Below are 26,344 nucleotides of genomic sequence, written 5' to 3'. Positions count from 1 at the left end.
CCAGAAGTTTGATGTGGACCATTTTTAAAGTCTTTATTGAATCTGTTGCACTGTTGTTTCTGTTTTGGATTTTTGGTCGTGAGGTATGTGGGATCTTTGCTGCCGGAACAGGGATCAAACCCACATTCCCCGCATTGAAAGGGCAAGTCCTAACCATTGCACCGCCAGGGAGGTCCCAAGAAGGTTCTTTCGTCTGTATACATGTCATCATCCTTAGTGAAGCTCCTCGTGAGCTGACTGATTAACAACATAAAAGAAGATGAAATTAAGGCTGACTCTAAAAACCCAAAAGGTGGATTCTTGTTGCTTCTAAATCAATTCCCCTTCCCACCAAATACTGATATAAGATCAAGAAGTGACACCCTCTGAACTAAAGAGTCTTCACTGACTACAGGAAGGACAAGTCACCCACTGAGACCTTTCTAGAAGTTACCAATCATAGTGTATGGTTTGGACCCTTGAAAAAAGTTAAGGACAGAGGCCTGGAAGTGAAGACACATTTTTGAACATGGTATAGTTATCCAACTTTACCACATCTCAATGATCCCAACCTGCAAGTTGGGTAAAATAGTCTCTACTTTTGATCTCAGTAAGCAATGGGAGGATGGTAAAATATATTGTTGAAACAATAAGATTTCAAAGGACTAGTACGATTATATTTATAACCTGTTCCTGAAATCCAAAGACCTCCAGAGATTGAGAAGCAATAGGTCTATACTTCAGTCAGTTAAAAAAAAAAAAAAAAACACATTTCCAATCCCTGATTGTGTTTGAAATAAACAGGGGTGTGATGACGGAAGGGTCTTAATCTGAGAACAAACCGGTGGGGGAAGGTGTGGTACCAGCAGTGTCCAGAAGAGGGAGCTCCTGAATAGCCAGCAGGCAGGTTGTCACCGGGCAGCTTTCCCATTTTACCCACAAAACACACATCTGAAGGTGACCTATTGGATTTGCTTTTCTCTGACTCAGCGTGCCCGTCCACCAAAGCCTTTTTTGTGTGTGTTTTCTCAGGAAGGCTTCTTCTTGTACACTTAGCTCAAGGATTCCTATGGGCCAGGGGCCCTCCTCCCTGCTCATTCATCGATGGGGTTAGTGCTCCAGGTAATGAGTCAGCCTTCTGTTCTTGGGAGAGTTTCCCCCAGCTCCTGCAGTCAGCTTTGCCCTGCTCCCACTCCTTCTAGGATCTGCTTGTCTGGGGGAAGATGCAGCCTTGCCTCTAAAGCAACTAAATCAGGGGCTCAGTCATCTTCTCTATTTGTTGCCTTATTATCACAGAGACTCTGAGCATTCAAAAGGTATTGTAAATCGGACCATTTTCTCCAGATAGTGAGAAGCATAGACCACTGAACCCACGGAACTCTGAATCACTGGAACTTTTATGTGTTCTGCGCTCATTTGCTCAGTCATGTCTGACTCTATACAACCCCGTGGGCTGGAGCCTGCCAGGCTTCTCTGTCCATGGGATTCTCCAGGCAAGAATATTGAAGTGGGTTGCCATGCCCTCTTCCAGAGGATCTTTCCAACCCAGGAAGAAAACCCGCAAACCTTATGTCTCCTTCATTGGCAGGTGGGTTTTGTTTTTTTTGTTTTTTTTACCACTAGCGCCACATGGGAAGCACACCTGGAACTGTATAGTTGCATATTTTTGACATGACTCTTCACTGAAATTGATTGTCCTTTCTCAGGACAATTACTACACTTTCTTAGTACAAAAAAGCTGAAGGCTCTGCTCATTTGCATTCAGTTCAGTTCAGTTGCTCAGTTGCGTCTGACTTTTTGCGACCCCATGGACTGCAGTACGCCAGGCTTCCCTATCTATCACCAACTCCCGGAGCTTGCTCAAACTCATGCCTATGGAGTCGGTGATGCCATCCAACCATCTCATCCTCTGTTGTCCCCTTCTCCTCCTGCCTTCAATCTTTCCCATCTTCAGGGTCTTTTCCAATTCTTTTGCATGAGGCAAAATTTAAACACTTCAGTAGAAATATTAATACAATTTCTCTTTGCTCCCAATGGTGGAAATCACTGAATCATATTAATATTAAAATATAAATATTCTCCCAAGTCAATATGTCTCCTCCCTCCACCTATAATGAACAAAATTCACCAATAGCCACATAATTTCAAAGCTGTTGAGCTGAGTGGATTGTGAAGTGAAAGTTGCTCTTTGCAACTCCATGCACAAGTCCATGAAATTCTCCAGGTCAGAATACTGGAGTGGGTTCCCTTCTCCAGGGGATCTTCCCAACCCAGGGATTGAACCTAGGTCTCCTGTGTCTCCTGCATTGGCAGGTGGATTCTTTACCAGCTGAGCCACCAGGGAAGAGTGGATTGTAGGCTGGGTTTAAGCCACTGCAGTCTGGGGAGCTTTCCTGGGAATCAGAAATGCCTATCATCCATTCAGAACATGAAAACTAGTTTCGTGGGCTTCCCTGGTGGCTCCGTGGTAAATAATCTGCCTGCCAGTGCAGGAAACACGGGTTCGATCCCTGATCCAGGAAAATCCCACAGCAACTAAGCCCAAGGGCCACAGCTATTGAGCCTGTGCTCTAGAGCCTGTGAGTCACAGCTATTGAAGCCTGAGCACCCTAGAGCCCGTGCTCTGCAATAAGAGAAGCCACCACAACAAGAAACCCACGCACTGCGACTAGACTAGTTCCCACTCTCCGCAACTAGAGAAAAGCCCATGCAGCAATGAAGACCAGCACAGCCACAAACAAACAAATAAAATTTAAAAAAAAGAAAACCACTTTTGTGTATATGCAGTTTAGGGGGTGGCAGGGCCATTACTTTAACACTGATTCTTACTCAATTTACAAGCTTTTAAAAGTATGTTTTAAGAATCATCTCAGCATTAAGTGCCAGCTTTAGAGCTGAGAAAATATTAACATGCCCCCCAAGTCAATGAGAAGTTATTTGGGATAAAATATTATGAAAAAAGTCAAATGACTACCAGTTAACTGAAGAGAAAGTACTCTGTGAACTGTTAGATATAATGCTGAGGAAATTAAACCCAAACTATGCGATCCTGCTTATTCTGTGTCTCCTGCGAATGTAAGCCCTCCCTTCATCTTTATGTCTACAGGGAGACTGGCTTGAATGACAGAGGTTTTACAAATTAGAAAACAAATTAGGGTTAGGGTTAGGGTTAGGCAAGGCCTTCAGGCTGGCCTCCCTTGTGTAAAAACCATTGTCCTATACCTGTGTTATGGCGCACGTAAATCCTGTGTGCATTGCAGTAAGTGTCTGTCTCTAGGCTAAGCTACCGAAGGCTTTCAAGTCAGGAACCCGGTGGCTGAACTGTGAGCCCAAAGAAAGGAGCCACAGACGCTTCTCTTCTGTGGGGAGACCCCTGATGGGCAAGAGTGTCTTGGTCCACGTACACTGATAGCCCACTTCTCAATCCCTGTCTGGCGACGCTCCCAGTGGACTGAATCCATCCATCGGTCCACATGACTCTCCCCGTTGCCAGACCTAACTCAGCACGCCCTGCCCCGCAATGGCCCTGTGAACTGCATGATCGGGCGGGCGTGTAGGCTGGCCCATCCTACCTTTACGGCTGTGTGCACAGGGATGGGGGTGCCCAGGGAGCCAAGCCCCTGCTTGCCCAGGTCTGGCTGGTTGCCGGGTTGTGGGGCTGAGTCACTCCTCTCATTTTCTGGATCCTGGAAATCCAAATTTGAGCCTGATTAGGATGCAGGAGTAGAAACTGTGTGATGTGGAAATGTTGCAGTCGAGGCTCCCACCCTCACCCCCCAGGTCTGCTGTGTTAATCCCAGCTTCTTATCTGAGCAAAACCTCAGACTCTGTCCCCGGGGGTGGGGAGTCAAGTACATAATTTGTCAACCAACTGAGGACCCTTTTTAAGAGAGAAAGCAGGCATGATAAATAATCATTCCATCCAACAGGTGTAGAACTGGTTTGGGCTAGGCGAACTGGGACATCTGGTCACCCTGTGGGCGGGATCCACCTACTCGCAGTGAGGTCTACATGTTGGAATTGACAGTGGGATTGAAAAAGAGAGGAAGCGGGAGGAATGAGTGGAGGAACTTTGGGGGAAAGTTAGGACAACGAAAAGGTTAGATGAGAAGGGGACTGGCAGATGGAAGGAAAGTGTGTAGGTATGTGTGTGTATGCGTGTCTCTGTATCTGCGTATATGTCTCTGTAATGTATGTGTGCATATGTGTATATATGTACATTCCTTTGCATGTGTGTCTGTGTGTGCATACCTGTGTGTCTGTGTGTATGTCTGCGTATATAAATATGTGTGTGTGAGTGTGCAGCATCAGGAAAACCCTAATGAGAGGCATGTTCCCACATGCAGAGGATGCTGAAATGAACGCAGAATCCTCTTCCTCTCCCACAATCCCATGTCACAACTTTGGGAAAAGGCCCTTGAGCTGCCCAGTCTTTGCCTGAGCACGTGTCAAAACTCTGTAGCATCCTTTTCTCTCAGAGCCCATGCCCTCATCTCTCAAATGAGGCTGCTGGATTAACTGATGTAAAATGATTTTTGCATTTTCCCTGACATTGCTCAGTGCTCATTCCCTTCTTCCCCACTTCAAGGGTGAGAAAGAAAAGCGTGTGCCTTCTCCCCAAACCATCTTTAAATCAGAAGCTGAAGAATTTACTATCAGAGCAATACGAATACAAATGGCCTGATGTACTGTTTGATGTTATCAAAGACGCTGGGCTGCAAAGAAGCTCGGGATGCAGGGAAGAAAGAATGCTTTGATTATAAACTCTTGCACAACAAACATGCAGCCCTTTTGGTTCTGCTTTTTCTGTCTTCTGTCTCCCTCTCGTTCCACATTTCCTCCTGGCAGCCTTGAATTTGTTCTGATGGAGTGAAGAAGGGCCTGACGATGACCGATCACAGTGCAGTTTCAGGAAAGAGGGTCATGGTAAGTAACTCCTGAAACTGTCTCTGATCCCTGCAAGCTTTACAGTATAAAAATGGTTTCAACTAATATGGGTTTAAAAAGTACAAACATCCAGCTATACAATAAATTGGGCTTCCCTAGTGGCTCAGCAGTAAAGAATCTGTCTTTAATGTAGGAGAAACAGGTTCAATCCCTGGGTAGGGAAGACCCTCTGGGAAAGGAAATGGCAACCCACTCCAGTATTCTTGCCTGGAGCATTCCATGGACTGAGGAGCCTGGCAGGCTAGAGTCCATGGGGTTGCAAAGAGTTGGACAGATTGAGCTACTAACACACACACACATATGATAAATAAGTCCTGGGGGGTGTTATGTTCAGGATGGCAGGATGGTGACCGTAGTTAACAAGACTGCATGGTCTCTGAAAGTTCCTAAGAGAGTAGATCTTAAAGACTCTCGTCACTAGAAAGAAAATTTGTAACTATATATGTAGATGCTAACTAGAATTATCCTGGTGATCATTTCACAATATACACGATAATATATTGTATCTATCATATATACTGTGAAATACACACATAATTCACACATGTATCACATGTATATGTTACATCACATGTAACATATACACATATGCATCACATGTATATGTTATGTTTCACAATATATACAGTAGATATAATATCCAACAATTATGTCCTACAGCTGATATTGTATATACTGTATACATTGTGTATTTCACGACATATATGGTATCAAACAGTTGTGATGAACATCTGAAATTAATACAATGTTATATGTCAATTATACCTCAATTTAAAAATTAAAAGTGCACACACATATAAAATATCTATATGTAATAAAAATAAGATATAAGATATCTATATATAATTAAAATATATAAAATAATGCATGCTCAGTTGTTAAGCTGTGTGTGACTCTTTTTTGACCTCATGGACTGTAGCCCACCAGGCTCCTCTGTCCCTGATATTTCCCAGGCAAGAATACTGGAATAGGTTAGCATTTCCTTCTCCAGGGGATCTTCCCGACCCAGGGATTAAACCTGCATCACTTATGTCTTCTACATTGGCAGGCAGGTTCTTTACCGCTGAGTTACCAGGGAAGCCCCATATAAAATAATATAAAAAATAATAAAAATAGGCAATATGTGTGTGTGCATATATATATATATATATATATAGGATCTGATTTCAAGTCACTGAACAATTCCTGTGAGGCCAAGAGGAGTGAGGTCTTCCTGAAGGGAAGGGGCTGAGGGTGGAGGGTTCTCTCCAGAGTCGGAATGTGGTGGAAGATTCACATCTCACTGTCACACGAGTGTGATCCCTCCTCTCCCTCCTCCTGTGCGGACGCTCACACTCATCTTCTCTGGGGGCTCCAGGAATACCATCCTGCCAGGCAGAGGGGAGTGCCATCAAGACTGGATGTGGCTTCTAGAGGGGATGCTCCAGAGATGGAGGGAGGGTGGTATGTGGTGCTCCCAGGGCCACACAGCTACTCAGCCTCACCAACTCATTTCCTTCTCTGTAACATCTGATAGAAAACGCCTGCAAGGTGCCTACCACTGGCCCTGATACACAGCTGGTGCTTAATCATGGCAGTAGCTGTTGACAGCTATCATCCTGCTCTTTATAAATGTGCTTTTAATAGTATTTGCAGAATATATTTAATATGTCTGGACAGTTTGTAGATGTGTCCAGAAAGAGGGGAGTGCTATGTTTGGGCTGGGGCTGGAGGCAGCCCTTGCAGGATCTGGCGTGTGGACGCCTGCTAAAGGCAGGAGCAGCTTGGGGCCCCTGCTTTTTAGCCAATCAGTTTTTCCAGTAGTCAAGTACGGAAGTGAGACTTGGACCATAAAGAAGACTGAGCACCAAAGAATCAATGCTTTCCCATTGTGGTGCTAGAGAAGACTCTTAAGAGTCCCTTGGACTGCAAGGAGGTCAAACCAGTCAATCCTAAAGGAAATCAACCCTGAATAGCCATTGGAAGGACTGATGCTGAAGATGAAGCTCTAATACTTGGTCACCTGATGTGAAGAGCCAACTCCTTGGAAAAGATTCTGATGCTGGGAAAGATTGAGGGCAGGAGGAGAAGGGGGCAACAGAGGATGAGCTGAATTAAATAGCATCACTGACTCCATGGACATAGATTTGAGCAAACTCCTGGAGATAGTGGAGGACAGAGGAGTCTGGTGTGCTGCAGTCCTTGGGGTAGCAAAGAGTTGGACATGACTTAGCGACTGAACAGCCACCACCAGCCCCTCCAGCTCCTGCTCCCCAGATCCTGAAGTGGCAACTCCATCACAGGAAGGACTGTGAGCTTTGAAACCGGTCCTGCAGTGGCCCTTTCTCTCCAGGAGACTGTCAACTGACTGTCAAATCTTCGGGAGCCTCATTTCTACCTTTTGTGCAAATATGGAGATAAAAGAGATCCACTTGGCTGAGTAGATACTGAAAATGTAAGCAGGACGTATTTCTGGGGACTGTCTCTCTTGGTGTTTTCTGGAAGCTCCTGCCCTCACACACAGAACCCTGAACTGAACACGGTGAGAATTAGCAACAGGACGATGTGTTGTGAAGAGACATCTCCGGGGTCTCTATGCTAAACTTGCTAGAGCAGCCATGATTTCAAGACTGAAGAGACGAGCAGGCTGGAAGGGGGTTTGTTTACCTGGATTGTCCCGCGAGGACCCGCCAAAGGGGTCTCCGTAGCTTTCGTGTCTGGGGGGGATCCCGCTGAGCCCTGGAGGTCTTCCCCTCGAGTCTGATCCGGAGAAAGCCCATCGCTGCTGCTGTCCTCCTCAAAGGCAAATGCATCCGCCGACTTGGAGAAAGTCACCTGGTTCCCTGAGGGAGGGGAAGCCAAGAACTGGGTCAGCAGACACGCTTCCAGGTGTCACCCCCCCCATTTGGAGCACTACCCACTGCCTTCAGAGTTCCCAGTTCAAGGAACCCGCACTGCAGGTAGATTCTTTACTGTCCGAGCCACCAGGGAAGCCCAGGGTAACAGTGAAGGTATATTTAAAACGATTTGGTCTCTCCTCTATTTACTCTGTAGACGGGGACTTGCATTTTTAAAAGTGGCATGTTTGGCAGGGAGGAATGAGTGACATACTAAAGGTCTATCATCACCTGTCAACCTTTACTTAGTGTTGATCCTTTCCTGCAAATTTTGTTATGTGAACCCCTATCTTTCTGGAGCTAAATCAGGAAAGATGAAGGAAAGAATGTGGGCCACTGGAGGAGAAGGCCCCCTGTCTCCCTCGGGCTTTACGACGAGAGGTTAAGTTGATGTGACAGCGTGCCATTTGCATCGTGTTCAAATACAAAGCAGGCACCCGGCACGAAATGTTTTGCAAACTTTGCTATTAAGGATAAGCCAGGGGGAGCTCCTAAATTTAAATTTCTAAATGTCAGAAGAGAGCTAATGTCACCAGGGTATACTGAAGTCCCATTCAACAAACGCATATCTGTTTATAAAAAGCCATAAATGTGTCTCAGAAACTGGAGCATGATCTTTATTATTATTTTTTTTATTCTTTGGATTTTGTTGTTATTCCTTTTATCTTTGTGTCTATTTTGGAAATCCCCAGCGACTTGCACATGTTCAGATTCTTCCCCAGCAGCCTGCATGGTGTCGGGAGGGGAATTCAGGCCTGGGCTTGGGAAGTGGGGTTACCAGACCAGGTGGAACTGTGGTGACATCCTTGAATGTCCCTCCCATTTCTTAGTTGCCAGATCTCCTCTCTTATCCAAGTGCAGAGTACAAAATGTGCCAAGGCCACAGAGCCCTCCTGACCCGCTTGCAGGCATAGCCCTTGGAAAGGAATTTACGTATTATCAGCAAGTTTTCCAAACCCGGTGTTCCGCAATCACACTGACAAGAACTTTTGACTCAAGCTCTGGGCAGATAAGAGAGAGGAGCTCTCACCAGGGAGATTGGAAAGGAGCTAGAAGTAATGGAACAAACGTGGTTTGGGGCTTGTCACCACCACCGCTGCTGGCATGTGTCCCGGACCCCCAATCAGACACGCAAGCGTCAAGTCAGGAGGGAGGCCGGACAAGCACAGAGTCACTGAGAACTCCAGTCGCTGGGCAGCCTGCTAATCTGGAAAGTCTAGGGGACCAGCGCTGCTGCTTCTCAGCTTCCAGGATTACTTATAAAACTCAATGTCACTTTTCTATGATTATAAAAGTAATTTTTACTCATAAAAATTCATTTGTACCATATGAAATGAACATAACAAGGTATATAATAATCCCACTTGCGTTAATGATTTATTTCTTCTTCCTAATTTAATTCTATCCGTATAGCAAGACACACACGGATTTAAAAAGCATTTCATTCAGTTAGGACTGGGTGAAATAGACTGTTCTGAAACTTGCTTTTTAAAAAAAACATTTTTTTTTTAACTCCACAGTGCTTCTTGGAGATCTTTGCATGTGAACACATAGAGGTCGGCCTCAATTTTTTGGTAACAGCTACACAGTATTTGACTGTCTTAATAGGAACTTATAGTTTTCAACTTTTATTTCCCAAAGGGCCCTTATTTGTATCTATAAAAATTTGAAATAATAAAAAAGTGCAGAGAAGAATATAAAACGTCTGTTCATGTATCATTTGAAATAAATACATGCCAGTATTTTTAATATGTGTATCAGAAACTGATTCATTTTCTAACAGAGGGTTATTTGACAAATGTCTGCTTTTTCTTTGCAATCATGGGTCACTTTTCTCTCACATCTGGTCTCAGACCACCGCACCCCTGCCCCCACCCTCTATTTTAAGGGTCCAGCTCACTGGACCCTTAGCTCACTCCCTCCCTTCTTTTCTCATGGCAAACCCTGGACTCTGCAGAGAAGCTCAATTTATTGTTTTCACACAATATGAGGGAATTTTTATACTGTTTTCCCTTTCTCCAGGGGACTATGTGATCTTCCCAGGCAGATCCTTCTGGAAGCCTCTATGAATATGCTTCCATTGTAACTCAACCTGTTAATTACTTTAGAAACCACGTTTTCACTGGCATTTCAACTCCTACTTCTATTTGTGGAACTAAATAAAGGCTTTGTCCCGGGACTTCCCTGGTGATCCAGTGGCTAAGACTCTGCGCTCCCGATGCAGGGGCCCTGGGTTCGATCCCTGGTCAAGGAACTGCCACAACTAAAAAATCTGCAACAAAGGTGGAAGATCTCATGTGCCACAACCAAGACCCGACACAGCCAAGGAAGTAAACAGATATATATATATATATATATATATATATATATATATATCATTCTTAAAGAAGGCTGCGTCCCTGTTTAAAAGATGACGTGTTATTCAGGGCCAGCTGGGCATAGGATTTGGGGTTGTGTGGGTATTAAGCCTTCCTCACTGGCTTAAAACTCAACATTCAAAAATGAAGATCATGGTATCCAGTCCCATCACTTCATGGCAAATAGATGAGGAAACAAAGGAAACAGGGCCAGATTTTATTTTGGGGGGCTCCAAAATCACTGCAGATGGTGACTGCAGCCATAAAATTAAAAGACGCTTGCTCCTTGGAAGAAAAGCTATGACCAGTCTAGACAGTGAATTAAAAAGCAGAGACATTACTTTGCAACAAAGGGCTGTCTAGTCAAAACTATGGTCTTTCCAGTAGTCATATACAGATGTGAGTTGGACCATAAAGAAGGCTGCGTGCCAAAGAATTGATACTTTTGAACAGTTGGAGAAGACTCTTGAGAGTCCCTTGGACAGCAAGGAAATCAAACCAGTCAATCCTAAAGGAAATCAATCCTGAATATTCATTGGAAGGGCTGATGTTGAAGTTGAAGCTCCAATACTTTGGCCAACTGATGCGAAGAACTGACTCATTAGAAAAGACCCTGATGCTGGGAAAGATTGAAGGCAGGAGGAGAAGGGGATGACAGAGGATGAGATGGTTGGATGGCATCACCAACTTGATGGACATGAGTTTTAGCAAGCTCTGGGAGTTGGTGATAGACCGGGGAGCCTGGTGTGCTGCAGCCCATGGGTTCACAAAGAGTCGGACACGACTGAGCAACTGAACTGAACTGAATCCCAGAAACTGCAACATTTTGTTGGGGTTTACTTGGCACAGGGTCTGAGCCCACACCGACTCAGAGAGCCAGCACTGACTATGCCAGCCCCCGGGGGCAGTCAGCCTCCTTTGCCCGATAGGACCCTTGATGGCCGAGCATCTTATATTCCCTCCCACTTCCTTCAGTCTGAACAGGTATGGATCTTCTCTGTGTGATCTGACCCTTCATGGACAAAGAATTTACCCCTGCCTCCCTGCCCCCCACCCCCACTCCCCACCCCACACAAGAGTATCACATCTGAAACTCATACAAATGAGAGTGAATTAATTAAACCACAAAGTTGTCCAAGGGTTCTAACTCATGTAGAAATATCACAAGAAGGATGGGGATGGAAAAAGAGAGAAAATTTCTCTTACTCCCTGACTACTTCCCTTCAATGATTTTAAGTGGAAAGATAATAGCTGATGAAAATAGTAGTTTGTGTGACTTCTCTGGGTGGTCCAGTGGCTAAGACTCCATGCTCCCAATGCAGGGGGCCTGGGCTTGATCCCTGGTTAGGGAACTAGATCTCACATGCCACAACAAAAAAGATCCCTTGTGCCGCAACGAAGATCAAAGATCCTGTGTGCAACTAAGGCCCAGTGCAGCCAAATAAATAAACAAACACTAAAAAACAAACAGCTCTCCCACCCTACCACCCCACACACAAAAGGTAGTAGTTCAAATCAGCTGTCCATTTAGCAGTGGCAGCAGTAACAGAAACAGTCAACTTGTGTTTGGCTTCAGAATGGCCCAAGAAGTCAGAGTAAGGACTGCAATCTCTCGTTCCTGTTTTGTAGAGGAGGTCATCACAAGGTCCAGGCCGGCCCCAGTTCTCTAGAGATTGAGCTAAGACTGCTCAGTCTAAGGTCCAGCCTTCAGATGCTCAGAGTCCCAGCAGAGGGGTGGCAAAATCGATTTTCCTCCAGGGAGGCTGTCAGATGTGTGTTGTTTTGGGAACATGTTAAGACCTGCTGGGCTGGTGGGTGAGGCGGGGCTGCCGTGTCCCTTTTACTGCACATGTGTGCTAAGGACAGCTCCATCCTTCATGACATCTTTTACTTGAGTTTTTGAGATCTGAGGGAATGAACATGACATCCTGACTGTGAGAATAAAGGAGGCCAGGGGATCACGACAGTCTTGTTACCATTGTCTCAGAGAAGGCGTGGGAGGACTGTGGAGCCCTGCTGTCATGGTCATAAATCAGCATGTCCTTTCCACTCTGACATTGTGAGTGCATGCTCAGTCACTCAGTCGTGTCTGACTCTTTGCGACCCTACGGACTGTAGCTCACTGGGCTCCTCTGTTCATGGGATTCTCCAGGCAAGAATACTGGAGTGGGTTGCCAAGCCCTCCTCCAGAGGACATTCCTGACCCAGGGATCGAACACACGTCTGTTATGTCTCCTGCATTGCAGGCAAATTCTTTACCACTAGTGCCACCTGGGAAGCCCAGCATGCAACAACTAATATCCAGGGAAGCCAAATTAATAAATAGGTATTTTTTAAAAAAATCAATGAGATAGTTTTCTTAAAATAGAAAAGCACTGAGGTTGACATATGTTATATGTTATTCACAAGGTTCCTGACACACAAGTGTCCAATCATTTCTAGCTGTTGTTGTTATTATTGGTTTTGGTAGGAGTGTCTGCTTGTCTCAAGTTCACCATGATCAAAAATTTTAAAAAAGACCACCCAAGAGGCAGTTGATCCTGTGGTTAGCTGTGCAAAAGTCTGGAGCCAGAAATGCTGAGAGGTCCATTCTGGGAAAGCGAAGCAGACCTTCCCCAGAGCACAAGGGACATCGCAGGAAAGGCTGTGCGCTCCCCCCTCTCCTGCCTGGTTCAGGCCAGGCTCGGTCAAGAGGGACAGAGGTCACCTTATCTGGCTGCCGCAGGAACAAGCAGAGTCTATCGGCTCCGTGTTGTGACCCAGGGCCCCTGCTCCAATCTCCTGGGGCTCACTGGGAGCTGCTGGAGTGTAGGACGCTGGCTATTGTCCCTGGAGACACGTCGGGCCGTGTGATGACAAGGACCCGCTTCGGGAAGTCCTGACATCACCCCCTAGCTATGTCCACAGGGCTGTCTCTGGGCCTGGCCTCTTGGGGATCTCAGTCTGGCCCCTTGACGCACCCCCACCCTTCTCTCTCTCTCTCGGAAGTGATTAGATGAATGAGTCAGTTGGACTTTCCTCTGTATAAACATTTAAAATTCCGAGATTACAGTAAGATAGTCAGGGTCCTGGTTACCTTGCCTCTGGATCCACACCAGGGGCTGGAATGCAGGGGGTGGAACATGAGAACGAACTTCACTCGCTTATCTGTATGCAAGTCTGAGCGGTGCCCGTATGATGGCTATTTTAATCCTCGGTCAGACCTTCTCCTAACATCCTCCTGGAAGAGGGGGAAGCCAAATCCACTTCCTGAGGGAGGAGGTGATCGGGTGCCAGTAGCTAGTTTAAATACAGCTCCCGCCTAAAGAGCTTCCTAGACACTGAGGATATTACAGTCTGGAGGAGACTGATTGAACGATCCAACAAAGACCGTGGAACCCACGGCTCTTGAAGGGGATCAGGTGGCTTCAGGAAGAGAATGGGTGGGCATGAGACTTTGGAGGAACAAGCATTCCTTTACCTCAAATTCCTGGCACTTTAGAAATTGACTTTATTGGGGGAGAATATATATACATGAAAATAAAAGTGTTAGTTGCTCAGCTGTGTCTGACTCTTTGTGACCCCATGGACTGCAGTCCATCAGGCTCCTCTATCCATGGGATTCTTCAAGCAAGAATACTGGAGTGGGTTGCCATGCCCTTCTCCAGGGAATCTTCCTGACCCAGGGACTTCCCTGGTGATTCAGATGATAAAGAATCTGCCCGCAATGTGGGAGACTCAGGTTCCATCCCTGAGTCAGGAAGATGCTTGCCTAGGAAAACCCACGGAGAGAGGAACCTGGCAGGCTACAGTGCATGGGGTTGCAAAGAGCAGGACACGGCTGAGCGACTAACACCTTCCTTTCTATGTGCTGTGCTGTGTGCTTAGTCACTCAGTTGTGTCTGACTGCTTACATACATACATATTACAGTATACATATTCATTATATGTATATGTATTGCTGAATCCCTTTGCTGTCTACCTGAAACTATTATAACATTGTTAACTGGCTATATTCCAACACAAAGTAAAAAGTTTAAAAAGAAAAAAAAAGAAATTGACTTTAAGTCTCTAGACAGACCCTGATGCTAAGGACTACAGGAGGTGGGAAAAACAGTTAAGCTGCATCAGCACTTGTCCTGTATCGACCATTGAAACCAATTCTCCATGGAACAAAGAAGATTATTAGGTGGGTAAAGATACATTAGGGTCATCTTAGAGCACCCTAACTTTCCTCCCTGACATCCCCGACCCCCAAAGCTACTGGCTTCCTGGTTCTCTTTTCCCACCACCTTTTCTAGAATCTTCCTCAGAAAAGTATTTATCACATGTTTCTTTCCCCCAAGGATCATTTTCACATTGGAAATCCTTTCTCATTATGGAATGATAGATTCTGGTCATGAAGTTATGCCAAAGCAAATGACCCCACCATCTGATTTAGGGGCCATGGTTAGTGTCTATTTGCCTTCAAAATGGACAATTAGAGAGTGTTGAGATTTCCAGAGAGTCTGAAGAATGACTGGATTCCTAGTAAACAAGAATTTTTGTTTTGTTTTATTATAAAGTCTTAGCCTTGGGGTTAAAAGTGAGCTAAGACTATCGTAGGATCTTTTAGAAAAATGTACATGACACTTGTAAATGGATGATTTCTGGGCCATCTCTCAGGGACAGAAATGTTGCTTCCTGTGTTAAAAGTTTACAGTGATAGAAAGAATGACTTTATCTTTGAAAATGGGGCTGTATATTCTGAATCAGGCTTCACTGGTGGCTCAGATAATGAAAGAATCCACCTGCAATACAGGAGACCCAGGTTCAATCCCTGGGTCAGGAAGATCCCCTAGAGAAAAGAATGGCTACCCACTACAGTATTCATGCTTGGAGAATCCCATGGACAGAGGAGCCTGGTGTGCTACAGTCCATGGGGTCCCAAAGACTAAGGCACAACTGGCTGAGTGACTTTCACTTTCTTTTCATTCTGAATTGCAGGTTCAATTTTTTTTAAAAGAGCTGAAAAAAAAATTCAGGCATTCAGGTGGGAAGCCTGGCTCAATCCAAGGAAAGGACGAGGACACTTTAGGGTGGAGGAGCTTGCCCACTGGAGCAGGACACCAGGACCCTTTTATTGTCTAAACAGCTGGGAAAGCCAGCCAGGATTCTCCTTTCCTCAAGCAGAAGCCAGGCCTCTGTACAATAACAGCTTCCTTGGTAGCTAAGGGATACTCCCAGAGTGAAGGAGATACTCGGATGACCAAAGAGAGGATTAACAAGCTCGGAGGAGAGCTCTCCAAACTGAGAATGTGGAGTGGCGATGACCATACATAAGCAGAACAAAGCCAGGCTCAACTCCAGTGCACAACTTCTGGTCTCGCAAGTTATCACTCCCTCACCACATTTGTTGCATTAAGTGTTCTGGCCTGAGAGAGAGAGAGGCTGTTGGTGGTTTTCTAAGTACGAGAAACAGGGAAACAGGTGTAGCCTGTGAGATGTAGCCATGAGACACCCCCCGAGTCTCCTTTTGTGTCAGTAAAATCAGAAAACCTGGTATTTACCATAGCTAGGACATGGAAGCAACCTAGATGTCCATCAACAGATGAATGGATAAAGAAGCTGTAGTGCGTATATACAATGGAATATTACTCAGCCATACAAAAGGAACACATTTGAGTCAGTTCTAATGAGGTAGATGAACCTAGAACCAATTATATAGAGTGAAGTAAGTCAGAAAGAGAAAAACAAATATTGTATACTAACGCATATATGTGGATCTAGAAAGATGGTACTCATGAACTTATCTGAGGGCAGCATGGAAACATACACATTACCATATGTAAAACAGATAGCCAGTGGGAATTTGCTGAATGATGCAGGGAGCCCAAAGCTGGTGCTCTGTGACAACCTAGAGGGGTGGGATAGGGAAGGAGGTGGGGGGAGGGTTCAAGGAGCAGGGGACACCAGGACCCTTTTGGGTGATTCATGTTGATGTATGGCAGACAACAACACAGTATTGTAAAGCAATTATCCTCCAACTAAAAATAAATTAGAAAACAAAACAAACAAAAAAGAACCTAAAAAACAAGCCCCTTTTTCCTTCACATCATATCAGTGTAGCCCACACAAGCCTAAGTTTCCTCCAGCAGGAATCTGTAAACTTCTACCTGACTCAGAAAATAAACCTGCAGGCTGGAAGAGCGATGGTTGGCTGGCACCCCAAAGGAGAGCAAGGTGTAGGGGGAAAGATTTGCTACAGTCACTCAGCTGAGGGCAAGGGTGGGGACATCTGCCAAGAAGAGAAACCCCACAGTGGGGGCTGGTTCTCTGTCAACAGCCTCCTTGCGAGATGTTCTAGTTTATTTCATCTCTGTGTTGAAGAAAAATGGGTCTTGAATAAAACCTGGGTGGGAGAGGGGAGGAAGATAGTGAGAGTTTCGCTCTGGGATTGGCAGAAACAGACACACAGCTGCGGAGGGAGCTGGAAAATGTAAACACATCTGGAAAGGCGCGTGGACCAAGGAGGGAAAATACACAGAGGCCAGGAGATACATACACAGAAAACCACGACCCTGAGTCACTGCTTTGCTGAGGGTGGAGGATGAGATCCAAAGAAGTGACAGCCAGGAGAGGGGTGGGGACCATCAGTGACATTGCAAGGGTTACTCAGAGGGCTATTTCTACAGCTGGTCTCTGAGAAGCTTCCTCTGTCCCTATGACATGTCATAAGATAGATGACATGTCATAAGATGTCATAAGAATTTTATGACATGTCATAAGATGCCACTCATTTGAAAAGACCCTGATGCTGGGAAAGATTGAAGGCGGGAGGAGAAGGGGATGACAGAGGATGAGATGGTTGGATGACATCACCAACTCAATGGACGTGAGTTTGAGTAAGCTCCAGGAGTTGCTGATGGACAGGGAGGCCTGGCGTGCTGCAGTCCATGGGGCTGCAAAGAGTTGGACATGACTGAGAGACTGCCACTGCCTTGCTGGTATAAATTCACACACATTGAAAGATTGCCCCTCAACAGGCTGATGCATGGGGGTTCCCTGGATGAGGTCAACCTCCACCACCTTTTTCTCTAGCTTTTCCTTCTCTTACTCTTCACAGATCCCTACCTCTGTTTATACATTATTCTCTTCTCTTTTTATACTTCCTTCCATCCCCCCAACCACCCTCTACTGGGCACTCTGTACACTGTACAACTTCTATTTTCACACCATTTATCACTTTTTATTAGGATATATAATTATTCATGGGTTTTGCTGATCATCTATGTCTCCTGTACTAGAATATAAGCTCTGCTAGAGCAGACATTTTTGTAGGTTTTGTTCGTTAATATATTGAAAACACTTGGAATAGTGCCTGACACACAGAAGATGCTCCATAAACATTAAATGAAGAAACGAATACACGAAAGGGATCTCTTAGCAAGTCCATCAGTTTAAATTTCCATAGTCTTCTAAGTCTGTAGCTCTAGACCAAGACTTTCTTCTGCAATCTAGTTTGGCAGAAACTCCTGCTTACTGAACCCCTGCCTCTGGAGTTCCTGTGGATCCCTCAGCTCCAGCATGAAACAGGAATTCATCACCTCTCTCCTGATCTGCTCCTCTGCTCACAGTCCCCATCTTGATACATGGCTGCCATTTAACTAGCTGACCAACAGGGAAGCCAAGGTTAGTCATCTGTGACTCTTCCTTTTATCCACACTGCCACATTCTTCCAGTATCTAATAATGCATATCAAGTACTTCTCAGATGCTCTTTTTTTTTCTGTGCCCACAGCATAACTCTTGTTCAGGCTCTTGACCAAAAGCTACTCATTAAAATTTACACCCCCTCCCCCTTCCATAGTCTAGAGATATTTCTGTGAAATTGCTGTTCCTTTCTTTCCTCTTCCCTGGCTAGATGTGGAGGATGATAAGGCTGCAGGGCACAGCTTGGCAAATTTATAGCTGGTGAGACTGCTGTCTGTTTTTGTAAATAAAGTTTTATTGGAACACAGCCATGCCCATTTGCTTATGTATTGTCTGTGGCTCCTCTTCCACTATGATGGCTGGGCTGAGCTGTTGTGACAGCTCCGAGAGCTTGCTTACTATCTAGCTCTTTAAGTTTGCCACCTTTGTGCTAGGGGATGATGGAGCAGCAAGACCAAAGGAGTCTGTGTGCCTGAAACGTTTTCCATAGAAGAAAACCCTCTCTGGACCGTTTATAAATAAGAAATAAATGCCTGTTAAGCAGCTGAAATTTTGTGGTTTGGTTAGCAGCTTCTGTTATCCCAACTAACAACAAAAGAGATGTAAAATTCACAAATAAAATACTAGCAATTTCTAGGGGGAAAATATCCATGTAGGATTTATTTCCAGAAATACAAGGATGATTAAGAAAGACAGTAGTACCACATTCCTAGAAGAGAGAAAGAAACTCAAAGGGTCATCTTTTCATGAACGTGGAAAGCATTTTAAAAACTAAGCATCCATCTTGCAAGCTACTCTTAATAATGGAATAGAACAAACGCTTCCTTACAATATCTGTTTATAGCAAAAGTCAGTATCATATTTAGAGGTGAATGACTAGAGAAATTCCCAAGGAAGACTGAATCAAACAAAAGTGTCATCATCAACATCACAAATAAAACTGGACTAACGTTTTCGCCAATCCAATACATAACATTATAATACTGTTTTTGAAGCACTGGCAATATAGCAATAATAATAATTTTCTTCTATGTAATATATCAACAATTATTTAATTATATAATAAAACTGCATAATGTAAAGTTATATAAATTATATGTGCTTTATATAATTCATACATATAATTTTATAGGTTAGATACACACCTGTATATTTTATGTACAGTAAAATATATATATTATTAGCTTGTATAATATACTCTATTGTTATCATTTATATATCATTTACAAATACAAATAGGTAATTTATAAATAAAATACACAAAATTATATATAATTTGTGCTATGAATATACTGCATGTAACTTAAAATGATATTTTGCAATTTACTAATAATTGCGTGATGTTTCTTTTCAGCAACCAGTCAGTGTTTCCAGGCAGAAAGGAGAAACAAAGCAGAAGGCACATCTTCATTATTTGCAGATGATGTGATTATATATCCAAACAATTTAAGATAAAACAAGAAACTACTGGAACTATTAAGAAAATCTTCAAAGTGCCCCAGTTACAAAATAAATGTGCAAAATTAATAGGTTTCCCATACTCAAGCAGCAACTGATATGAATGTATTTTTGAAAACCTTAGGGAAATTTTAAAAAAAGGCTTGTGTAGGTGAAAAGAGATACTATCTTTTTGCCTCAGAAGAATTCATATAATTTAAACATATGAATTCACCATAACTTAACCTATAAATGTACTGCAATCCAGAACAACATTCTAACAGGATTGAAGTTGGCATATAAGAAACTGATCCTAAATTTCACCAACCAGAAACTTATAAGAATAGCCAAGAAACATGAGAAAAATCAGGCCAATGTAAAAAAACCTTGTGAAGACAGAGATCAAGACACATTATAAAATAAACCACTAAAATTGTGGAAAAAGGAAAACTAAACCTTGTCTCTTAAACCATGCACTCTCATATATAAAAGTATAAATACTTTTATATTTCAGCATAAAGACTGAAATATAAAAATGAAGTCTAAACATGTTAGAAAACAGAATAGGTGAATAACTCCATTCTTGAGGTAAGGAGTGTTTTCCGTAAGCAATAACATTCAGAAACTCAAAGAAAAAGATTAAGAGATTGAACTATATAGAAATTAAAAACTGCTACAGGTAAAACACACCACACAGAAAATCAAAAGACAAAGGACAGAAACAAAACAAAAAAGGTAAAGGACATGCTGATGAAAGGATATGTAATATTTGTGACAGAGAATCAGCTTTTTAAAGATATATTTCGTATATATATATATTTTGGGGGAGGGCTTCCCTGGTAGCTCAGAGAGTAAAGAATCTGTTTGCAATGTAGGAGACCTGGGTTCAATCCATGGGTTGGGAAGATTCCCTGGAGAAGGGAATGGCTATCCACTCCAGTATTCTTGCCTGGACAATTCCCTGGACAGAGGAGCCTGGCGAGCTACAGTCCATGGGGTTGCAAAGAGTCAGACACAACTGAGTAACTAACACTTTTCAACCCACAGAACCCAAAGTGGGCTTAGCGCCCAGTTCTTCCCACCCAGGTCCGGTGTTCTCTCTGTTCTGCCAGTCTCCACCCCTTTAAAAGAGGGAGCCAAGGAGGGCCATGACTCCAGAGGGATGGGTCCCCACGGGGGAGGCGTCTGACCTGCTTGACCAGAACCACTCTGGTCTACGTCAACGTGACATTGGTAGGGGGTGGCTGGGAATTTCTTCCTTGTTCCTGGGGTTTCTGGGAACATTCTAGAACAGTAACCCCTGGATAGACTCTTGTTTAGTGAGACGCCTTCACCCCCAGGACACCCCAGCGCTTCAGAGTCACGGCTGCCTTCAGATCCCAGCACAGAGGAAGCCTGCCATTGGTGCTAATTACCTTTAATGGCCTCTTTCACGGCGGAGTCCACAGGGAGTATGTTCTTCTCCACCAGCTCCAGCGGCCCTGGCCGGAGAGCAATCTTTTCGTTGAGGTCATCTGCGAGACGGGCTCTTTTCAGCTTCATCTGGGCAGTCGGAACCGATCTCTCTGCAGTGGAAGCTGAGGGGTTAAAATCAAGAGGACTGGCTCTAGAATTTGATGTCATTTTTGTGGTTTTATTTTTATTCTGTTTCTTGCTTCTGTAACCCAAACACTCTGACACATTGTACGCCACCATCCTAATAATTTTTCGATGCAATCATCCTCATTTCACATGAATTAGCAGCAAAGACTAGACAGTTCCAAATAAAGGCAAATTGAAGAGCATAGAAGTGTTAGAGAAACTGGCTTTGTGAGGATTTTTGGGAAAAAAATGTGCAATTTGTCGATTCTGTAAGCAAACAGTCCACAGGGCCTGCCTCTTATACTGACTATAAATGACAGCATTTGCATGCCCATCCAGTCTGTTTGCACTTCCCTGGTGGCTCAGCTGGTAAAGAATCCGCCTGAAATGCAGGAGACCTGGGTACTCCCCGGCCCGTGATGAGCTGGCAGTAAATATTATCTACTGTTATAATTGGGGTTTCCCTAGTGGCTCAGCGGTAAAAAAAAACCTGCCTGCAACATAGGAGATGCAGGAGACGCAGGTTTGATCCCTGGGTCGGGAAGAGCCCCTGAAGAAGGAAATGGCAACCCATTCCAGTATTCTTGCCTGGGAGATCCCATGGATAGAGGAGCCTGGCGGGCTATAGTCCCTGGGGTCACAAAAGAGTCAGACATGACTGAAGGGACTAAACAACCCAATCCAATTGTAATAATTGCGATAGCATGACCTCTTAAGGGTTTCAGACCTGTTGAGGTTGTGATACTAACTGATTCAAACGTCCTGATCTGGTTGTGAAAGAGAAACAATTTTGGAGGGAAATGGTTATTTAATTAAACAGGGATTTAAGAAACTGAATATATCCAACAAAACGGTTATTTAATTAAACAGGGATTTTAAAAAATGAATATATCCAACAGGCAGCTCAGCTTCTCATCACTGGGAGGGTGAGAAAGATCACTGACAAGCTCTAAATCACTCTTTATTCCTCTCTGGGCAAGGCCCTGACTTATTTCTGTGCAAGAACATGGAAGAGAGTCTTGAAAGCCAGTTGTTGCAATAAGGCAGAACCTGAAGTTAGGGTTCCACGAGAGTTTGCCGTTTTCTGCTCAACTCTGAAAATTTAGAATGTGAGATCTTTTCAGACCTCATAGCACCACTGTTCTATTAATGTGTGTGTGTGCTCGGTTGCTCAGTTGTGTCCGATTCTCGAGGTTCATAGCCCCTGACATTTTAATTCAAGATGGTAATGATACAACAGATAACATTCCTTTTTTGATTATGTATTCTTATACATATATATTGCTGTAAGTGTAGAAAACCCTAAAAAAATTTATGCAAAAGAAATGAAAGCATTGGGAAACCTCCCCCACTTAGGATCTACTGTGTATTTCTTAATTATTTACATAGTATTTATTGTTAGCTCTTTATCTTTTCATCATAGAATCTGACTATAAATACAATTTATGTATATACTTTGCTTTCCTGAATTCGACTATGAATATAGTTTTGTTTTCTGGTCTCCTCAGTAAACATCATTTTGTAAGCCTCTCATGCTCAGTTGCTTCAGTCGTGTCCAACTCTTTTGTGACCCTGTGGACTGTAGCCCGCCAGGCTCCTCTGTCCATGGGATTCTCCAGGCAAGAATACTGAAGTGGGTTGCCATGCCCTTCTCCAGGGGATCTTCCCGACCCAGGGATTGAACCTGAGACTCCTGCTTTGCAGGTAGATTCTTCACTGCTGAGCCACCAGGGAAACCCTTTCGAAACTAAACATTTATTTCTGGTATGAAGGATGGACATTTTAAAGTAAGGTGATATATGTTAGACATTCCCTGTGTGCTCAGAGAAATCTGAGCAGTGGTGCAGCTCAGATTGGACCCCAAGTGTGGTACCTTCTGGGCTATATGGCTTCTCGATTTGACCATCTACATGGCCTTGAATGACTAGATGACAGCTCAAAAACCACTTCGGAATGGAAGTGGCTCCTTTCTAAGCGGACTCAGACACTGTGCAGAGACAAAGAACCTTGAACAATGGTCTGTGTTCCCTTCTCACTGACGGGTACTGGTTTAATGATTTCGGGCAGCCCTACCTTGGAGTATGTGCATTTTCACCACGGCTGCACGGTCTGACCTGCTTCTTGCCTTGCGCTTCAGGGTGTCTTCAGCCTGTCGGACACAAACATGGAATCAATTCCACTCTCAGTATCATACAGCCGAATCATCTAATTTTAACTTAAAGAAACCCATTTTCTCTCAAAAGGAAAAAGTATTACTTTCTTACAAATGAAACATACAAATATCCCTGTTCTACATTCTGATGAAGGAGGACTCATCTAGTAAAACCTCTCTAGTAATTTCAGGATGGAGAAATAAGATAAAGAGGTCAGAAGCTTTGGTCCATCTCAGCGCTTCAAACTTAAAGGGCAGACAGGTACCTATTCATAAAATATTAATAAAACTGATATCATCATGCTGCTTATATTATAGCCAATCTTATTTTGTAAAGGAGTCACAAATTAACTAGAGTCAGAGATGAAATGTAACTTCATTCCATATGACAATATATGCCCTCCTCCTGTTTTTCCCTTGGGTTTTCTCTCAGGATGTGAAAACGAGAATCCTGCAGATTGAGACCCACATTGAAGCTGCAAGGACACTTACAGATGTAGTATTTATTGAATCTTAAAGTTTTCTTGATGATGGAGCTGTCTGCAGAGACGGTGTGGGCTTTGGCAGAGCCATAACTGGACTTCAGGGCCCTCATTTCTGGGTTCTGATCTCACTGTATTGGCCCCCCCGAAGAGGGGTCTGGGGCTCACTCCAGTTCTGATGAAAGGCAGTTATTCTCCAGGCAGCAGGAAGTAGAGCCTCCCATGAGCAGCCCTAGGGAGTCCTGGAGCTTTGCCCCTCTTTCCTGCTCCCCTACCCTCTCACTAGGCTAGGATTCTCTAACAGTGACCTTCCAGGAGAAGGGCACCTGCTGGCCTTCCTTCTAGGTGCACTGCTGATGCTCCCTAATTAGCACTTACAGTATCGATAAATTCAAGTTGCAGAAACTTGCTCTGAAGATATAGAATACATGCTAATTTCCCCCCTCAAATGCTAAAAGAAAGAGAAATAAACAGAATTCCTTTAGCCTTCCATTGTTTAGTCACTCAGTTGTGTCCGTTTTATTCGACCCCACGGACTGTAGCCCACCAGGCTCCTCTGACCATGGGATTCTCCAGGCAAGAATACTGGAATGGGTTGCCATTTCCTTCTCCAGGGGATCTTCCCAACCCAAGGACTGAGCCTGCATCTCCTGCGCTGGCAGGCGGATTCTTTATCATTGAGCCACCAGGGAAATCTTTTCGCCTTTAGATAGCCTCGAATAAGTCCCGTATCTGCAGGCCTTACCCTACCACTGAATTGGACTTAAAATCATCTATTCACCACTGAGAAATGCCTGTCATGAAAGAGAGGCCAGTCTGCCAATTCACCTCGCCTACCTCATCTCATGTCTCTCTGAAAACTCCTTGCAGGGATGCCCCTACCAACATCAGAAAGACTGGGGACATCTTTTTTAAAGCTCACCAATAGCAGTTTCAAAGCCAACATCATTGATCCTATTTCCACAGTTTTCAGAGCCTAGGAGGAAGATTCCACACAGTGTGGGGGGAGGGGACCAGCCAATTGTAGGAGAAATTTGCCCAAACTTAGCACCTGGAGATTCATAGCCTGGAGTCTGAGATCAGAAAGATGGGAGGTTTGCAGAAAGTTACCTTGCCACTATCCAAATGTTTTCTTTGTTCATGGAATTCAGGTGGGCTTTTCAGGGCTGAAACAGAAAGACACAGATGTGAGCAGGGGGCCTTGGGTCCCGGAGCAGCGTGGTGGTGTTGCTGGTGTGCTTGCTGAGCTGTGCACGGGGGCAGGGGGGGCAGGGGGGAGGTGATCGCCTTCTTCAGGCCACAAGCAGTTGAAGGAGAAAGGCCTGGAGGTCACCAGCTTCCCCGAGGCTAGAGGGCACAGAGAAAGGTGGAGGTCAGCCTCAAACAGGAGGAGCAGCGGGGGCAGAATACGCGATAGGAAAAGGAGTGGCAGAGACGGGCATTCCAAGAGTCCGAAGAGGGGCAGGCCTAGGGGCAGGGACAGGCGATGCTCTAGTTTTAAGGAGATGGGAGACTGGGGTGACCACTACTTTCTTTGACTTTGCCCTGCCCTTGAGCGCAGAAGTCTGGGTGGAGGTCAGGGTCAGTGGAAGGGCTGTGATCCATGTTGTGGGAGGCGACTTGTCCTTTTGGGTCAGGTAGGTCGGGCAAGAACATGCAACCGAAGGGTGTTGAGAGAGAAGCACGGGATGAGGCTTTGAGTGCTGGAAGGGACCTTGGAGATGGTAATGAGGAAACTTAAGGCCCCTGGAATGGGATTGACTCACCCAGGGTCACACAGGTAGGGCTAGGAGCCTAGGTCCTCTGACCATCTAACTTCTCGTCAGCTGTGATGCTCAAAACACTGACAACCGGTAGACATGGGTGCTGGTCCATCACAGTCCACAGCAGCCAGAAACGACCTGGACCTGACTCCAGCCTCCCTTCTCTCCACAACCCGACTGCTTCTCCTCCTACCAGATCCCAGCAACGCCTCATGGGGATGAACTTTTGTCTTTGCTTTTGCAAAAATCTGCCTTTTCATTGCCTTTCCTGATCCCCTGGAACAATCACAACCCAGAGCCATAAACAGTAACTTTTCAACAGAAGTGATGAGGTTGATCAGCGGTTGCAGAACTGCATCGAATATTCTCCTGGACTGGAGGTCTGGACAAGTGGGTGGATCACGTGATCCAGAATTCTAATATTACTTCAACAGATGTCAACTCGCAAGCTGCAGGCAAGGAAACAGTCTTCCAAACTTTGGCTGGCATTAAAAAGAAAATTGGATATCTAACCAGATGGGCACTTGGGGCTGTGTGTGTGAATGTGTGAGTACGTGCATGCATGTGAGTGTGTGTGTCTCATTCAGCCTCAAAACCATGCCTCATGTGAGCCCAGCTTTTGGACAGGCTTGTTGGAGAGAAGGGAGACTCCACTCTGGGTCCCGGCAGCTGGTCAAGCCCATTATCCTCGGATATTGCTTGGGGAGCTTGGGGAGCTCCTGAGGCATCTCTCTCTAGATTTTCCTTTCTCGCCCGAACAACTGCAGAGTTGACCAAAGGAACAGGTAGACTGGTCCCAGCTGGCTGCCTTGGGCCAAGGAGACTGGACAAGTCCTTTTCTCCTCAATTTGACCAGAGACTAAGGGGCTTCCTTTTTATAGGAGAAAAAAAAAATCAGTCGTTGCTTGACCACCACATCTCCCATTGATCTAACACCTCCAGTTTCTCTTTGCTGCTTTTTCACTCTTAAAAGGAACCTCTCTGCCAACTCTGCCCTTTCCAATGGCCTCTTTCCCCTCCCCTGTCCCCTGACTCAGTGGCTCTGGAAAAATGTGCGGGTCTGCTGCATTGCTCATACATTTTCTCTGACGTGGGTCTGA

At 44.7% G+C, this 26,344-nt stretch overlaps 1 protein-coding gene across 2 annotated transcripts in view; it reads right to left on the bottom strand.

Annotated features, from left to right (window-relative positions):
• The window catches only part of MYOCD (myocardin), a 52,375-nt gene that overhangs the window by 22,821 nt on the left and 3,210 nt on the right, over window positions 1–26,344 (bottom strand). For both annotated transcript variants that reach the window (XM_088828913.1, XM_088828914.1), the window contains exons 2-6: window positions 24,592–24,647; window positions 22,921–22,996; window positions 20,682–20,843; window positions 7,573–7,748; window positions 3,552–3,665 (exon numbers count right to left, since the gene is read on the bottom strand). In XM_088828913.1, coding sequence (XP_088685039.1) covers window positions 3,552–3,665; window positions 7,573–7,748; window positions 20,682–20,843; window positions 22,921–22,936 — 468 coding nt within the window. In that variant the 5' untranslated portion in view covers window positions 22,937–22,996; window positions 24,592–24,647. The remainder of the gene's footprint in view (window positions 1–3,551; window positions 3,666–7,572; window positions 7,749–20,681; window positions 20,844–22,920; window positions 22,997–24,591; window positions 24,648–26,344) is intronic.

This window comes from Moschus berezovskii, chromosome 20 (genome assembly GCF_049115385.1).
Source record: "Moschus berezovskii isolate FMDL1 chromosome 20, NW_MosBer_1.0, whole genome shotgun sequence".
NCBI classification, from domain to species: Eukaryota; Metazoa; Chordata; class Mammalia; order Artiodactyla; family Moschidae; genus Moschus; species Moschus berezovskii.
Note: the sequence above shows the minus strand (reverse complement) of the source record. Positions and strands in the feature narration are given on the sequence as shown.